The 4,529-nt window shown below is 45.9% G+C and overlaps 1 protein-coding gene and 1 non-coding gene across 3 annotated transcripts; both read right to left on the bottom strand.

Moving 5' to 3' along the window:
• Positions 1-224: 224 nt before the first annotated feature.
• On the bottom strand, positions 225-4,079 carry LOC103629159 (pentatricopeptide repeat-containing protein At2g46050, mitochondrial). 2 transcript variants are annotated; one of them, XM_008650335.2, is made up of 2 exons: positions 1,668-4,079; positions 225-734 (listed from the first exon to the last, which is right to left on the bottom strand). In XM_008650335.2, the coding sequence occupies exon 1, from the start codon at positions 3,269-3,271 to the stop codon at positions 1,727-1,729; it is 1,545 nt and encodes a 514-aa protein (XP_008648557.1). In that variant the 5' UTR covers positions 3,272-4,079; the 3' UTR covers positions 225-734; positions 1,668-1,726. The 2 variants fall into 2 exon arrangements, with proteins under 2 accessions (XP_008648557.1, XP_008648556.1); XM_008650334.2 differs by having other exon boundaries at positions 1,675-4,079.
• Positions 3,958-4,064, bottom strand: LOC111589609 (small nucleolar RNA Z279/snoR105/snoR108). Its single transcript, XR_004850968.1, has one exon. It is a non-coding gene; the product is annotated as a small nucleolar RNA Z279/snoR105/snoR108 (small nucleolar RNA).
• Positions 4,080-4,529: the final 450 nt, after the last annotated feature.

The following is a 4,529-nucleotide window of genomic DNA, read 5'->3' as shown; positions in this document are numbered from 1 at the left end:
TATGTTTTCATAGTTTCATCCGAAAAGCCACTAAAAGCAGGTTCAGGGGTGATTTCAGATTTGCACTGTGAGAAAGTCAGCTTTTAGAAAAAGCTGCTTCCTGGATCCAGCCCTTTGGTTGGCTTTTGACTTTTAGGGGGCAAAAGCCAAAAGCCAAAAGTCAAACCAAACACACCCTTAGACATTAGCATGCTACCATTACTGGTATGTTGGAAGGCATGTCATATGACAACTGTAGGCAAAAATAAGAAATATATTTATGTTTTACATGGACTGGAAGCATGTCCAATAAAAAGTGTATCACCATTCTAAGTGGAAATAAGCCAAACTTAATAAAAAGAATACAACGAGAAATTATTTGACATACCTTGGCAGATGACAGCAAAGCTGCCTCCAGAAGCCCTGATCTCAAGGAATGCCATTCTTCAAAAAAAGCTCTCCAGCTCAGGCCATGATCTTGTTGCTACTATAGAACACATTATTTAGCTAACACTTGATCCTGAAATTATCCTTGGCAAAAGTTTATGTTCTACCAATGTTTTAACAACACCCACATTAAAGGATCATAATGAAGCACCTCCACTTAGCAGCAAGGCTGTTCTACCAAAGGCATGTCTTGTCTCATGCATAAATGCGAGTTTCTCTTCAAGAGGCAACTCGTCTGAATCAGAATCACAGACCATTTTCAGTTGAGTAGATACTTCCTCAACGTATTCCTTTATGAGTCTAGGCACCTGGCGAGCAAGAACATTACAAAAAAAGTTCATTACTAACATAGTGCTACAATAGTGTTACAAGCTCTAACACCTGAACACTGGGTGGAACAAAAGAACAACTTCAAAGTGCAAACACAACATCCTGACAAAAAGATGTGCCAAAGATGCAATACATTCATAATGCAATTGTCATTGTCACTTGTAGAAATTGTAGGCTAAAGGTTTTGCAGATCTCAATTGATATAATATGTGATTACTTATTATAACTCAAAAGGTCAAAAGGAACAGGATAGATAACTACTGTTAATTTTTCTACTTTTCGATCCTATTCCATATTCCACACATGTTTCATAAGATTAATTAATCTATATCTATATCACTAAAAGAGTGAAACTGAATTCCTAAAAGAGTGCTTCCAAATTATGAAACTGAATTCTTAAAATAGTGCTTCCAAGAGAAATGCATCTGTTCCTAAATATCATCCCTCTATTCCTCTCTTTCTAAAACAGGCCAATGTAGCCTCGGTTGGGCCTTGGTGGATGCCAAGGCCGATGCCTGTACTGGCACCCTATGAAGGCGTCCACAACACTGCACCACCGTAATAATAACGATTCTATATTTTGTTCATCCTAATACTAAAAAAATATAACACAGAAGCAAACATAGTGCTATTTTATGCTTTCCTAATATTACGTACTCCCTCCATCCCAAAATATAATTAATTTTAGGTTAAATATATATTCATTAATTAATCTATGAATGTAGTATGTATATATGTCTATATACATTATTATTATTTGAATGTGGACGAAAAAAAAGAGGGCTAAAAAGAATATATTTTGGGACGGAGGGAGTAGATCCTATCTTTATGCAACTAAATTAAGTCAGTTTTGGCAATTTAGTTAGTGCGATACAGTTGGCATGCATAAACATACTGAAATAAAGACGTACCACTTACATGAGAAACATCACATTGGTAAGCTCTGGGACGATTGTAGATGCCAAACTAATCATTCTTGAACCAAAATTGGATCACCACAAGTTGTGTCTTCGTTGCACTCTTTTTGTGCTTCCGAAATAGTAAGTTGCACCATTTGTTGCATTTCAATCGACTGATGGAGCACCACATCGTTGGAGACAAATGTCTGAACTGTTCCACCTACCTCTATCCAACTACAACCAGGAACCTTGCTGCCACACCTATGTCTCATCACACTTCTTACTTCTGCAAGCTCGTTCCAAGCTCCTGCAGCAGCAAATGCGTTAGACATAAGCAGATAATTTACTGCCTCACTTGGTTCCAGGCATAAAAGCCTATCGGCAGCCCACTTTGCCAACTCAATTTTGCCCCGCAGCTTACAGGCACCAAGGAAAGCTCCAACGATATCAGCATTGTTCTCGCAAGAAAGCTTGATAACAATGTTGTAAGCATCTTGAATCCTACCAGCTCTCCCCAAGAGATCAACCAGACAAGCAAGGTGCTGTGAATTTGGATCGATGTTGTAGCCCCTCGCCATCATAAGGAAATAGTGCAGGCCTTCTTCAACGAGCCCGGCATGGCTGCAGGCAGAAAGAACCCCAAGGAAGGCGACGCTGTCAGGCTGTACGCCTTGTTGGAGCATTCTCTCAAACACATGAACTGCATCCTTGCATAGTCCAAGGTACGCCAAAGACGAAACCATACAGGACCACGTAACTACATCTGGGTCGCAGATCATAGCAAACATTTGCCCCGCCTCTCGAGCAAAACCGGTCTTGCCGTACGCTGTGATAACAGCATTGGCCACCTGCAGAAACCTGTGAAACCCCCTCTTTATGGCATAAGCATGAACCTGAGTAGCCTCGTTTGCTGCCGCCACGCTGGCGCACGAGCTTAGCACACTGGCAAGCGTGAGCTCATCCGGGCAGCAGCTCCCGTCTCTCAGCATCCACCGGAACAGCTCAACAGCGTCCTTGCCTCCACCAACCCGACCATAGCAGACTACGATCGCGTTCCATGAGACGACGTTCCTGACCGCCATAGCGTCGAACACCCAGCGCGCCTCGTCAACCCGGCCGCACTTGGCGTACATGTCGAGCAGCGCGGTGGCAACCACCACGTCTGCGAGGAGACCCAGCCTGAGCACGAGGCTGTGCGCCAGGGCTCCCATCCTGAGCAGCAGCCCGTCATCGACGGCGCCGGCGGTTGGGTGGCGGCCACGGCGCGGCGGCGGACGGAGCAGGGCGCTGAAGGTGAACCCGTCGGGGGCGATCCCGGAGCGCCGCGCGGCGGCAAAGAGCGCCCAGGCCTCGCGCGCGAGACCGTGGGAGGCATAGCAGGAGACCATGGCGTTGTAGAGGACCAGGTCCCTGCGCGGCGCTTCGTCGAACACGCGGCGTGCGTGCGCGACGAGGCCCCACCGCGCGTACGCCACGGCCAGCGCGGTCGCCACGCGAGCCTCCGAGGCGCGCCCGGACTTGAGCGCCAGCGGGTGGAGCGTCTGTGCTGCGCGAGCGCCGCCGGAGACGGAGATGGAGCTGGCGCGGAGTAACAGGGCAACGAGATCGTGCCGCATCTCATTCCAGAGCTGACAGGGAAGCGGGAGATGGCCTCATCGGTCATCTCCACTGCCCCCTGCTGCAGGACAAAGACGTGGAGCCGCCCGAGCTGGCGAGCGAGGCCAGAACGGCGTGCAGACGAGAGCAATGCGCTCCATTCTATCATCACACAGCGCCCAAGCCGCCGATCAACATGATAATCGACAGGTGACGAGGGGCCTTTTTATGCTGGGTGCAGAATCTCTAACTTCAGCGGCACCCTACAATCGTAGAGGTTATCCCTTAAATTTGAAGGTAGGTCCTTCTGTTTCTAAATAAAGTGTTCTCTTTTTTTTCGTCTAATTTTTTTATACACTAAGCTTCGAATTGAACACAGAATTAACATGTATGTACTATTTTAGACCATTACAAAATACATATGTAAAAATCTATTTTTTTATACACTAAGCTTCGAATTGAACACAGAATTAACATGTACTACTTTAGACCATGACAAAATACATATGTAAAAAATTTAATTCAAAATACATTAGAGATATGATGCAAAGTTTAGAACCTAGAAAAATGAAATGTGACAAACCATACACCACTAGAGTTTTTTTAGAAAAAAATGAAAATTTTTGCAGTTTTCAAACTAGAATCAAAACGAATTACAAAACGCTTAGAACCAAAAACGAAAATATTTGTGTTTTGTTTTGAAGTCGGGATCAGACGGTAAATCATTGGGGTGCCTGTTGTCGTAACAGGCGTAGTTGGGGCAGACACCCCTCTCGCATAGCAGTTGCGAGATCATACCGCTCATCATGTCCCTTTAACTGCCTGAAGGATCATGGTTTGTGCCTGTGGCATTCCGGACCTCTATAATGCAGCCGTTGGTGTGCACCCTACTGCGTTCCGTCGATGTGGTACTAAAATGCTCGCCTCCCACTGTGGTGATACTACTAGCAGGCAGCAGCCGCGCAGCCTGGTAGTGCGAATTGTACGCGAGCTCGCCGCTGGGCCATGGACCGACCAGGCCTATTTAAATGGGCCGAGAATTGTACTCAGTCACATTCCCGTCCGTCAGTTTCGCATGGCGCAAGCGAGAAAAGGAATCTTCATCTCCCTCACGAGTCACGAGTTACTACCGTATGGACCAAAGCTTGTTTGCAACCTCGCATCTCCCTGAATTTCTCTGCTTAATACGTGTGTTGGTCAGTAGGCACATCTTTCTGTGTCCAAATAACAATTTAACTGATGCAATCCATACCAAGGGCACTGTTTGCTTCAGAGTAG

This window comes from Zea mays, chromosome 6, assembly GCF_902167145.1.
Source record: "Zea mays cultivar B73 chromosome 6, Zm-B73-REFERENCE-NAM-5.0, whole genome shotgun sequence".
In the NCBI taxonomy this organism is placed as follows: domain Eukaryota; kingdom Viridiplantae; phylum Streptophyta; class Magnoliopsida; order Poales; family Poaceae; genus Zea; species Zea mays.
This window is presented reverse-complemented; position numbering and strand designations above follow the sequence as displayed.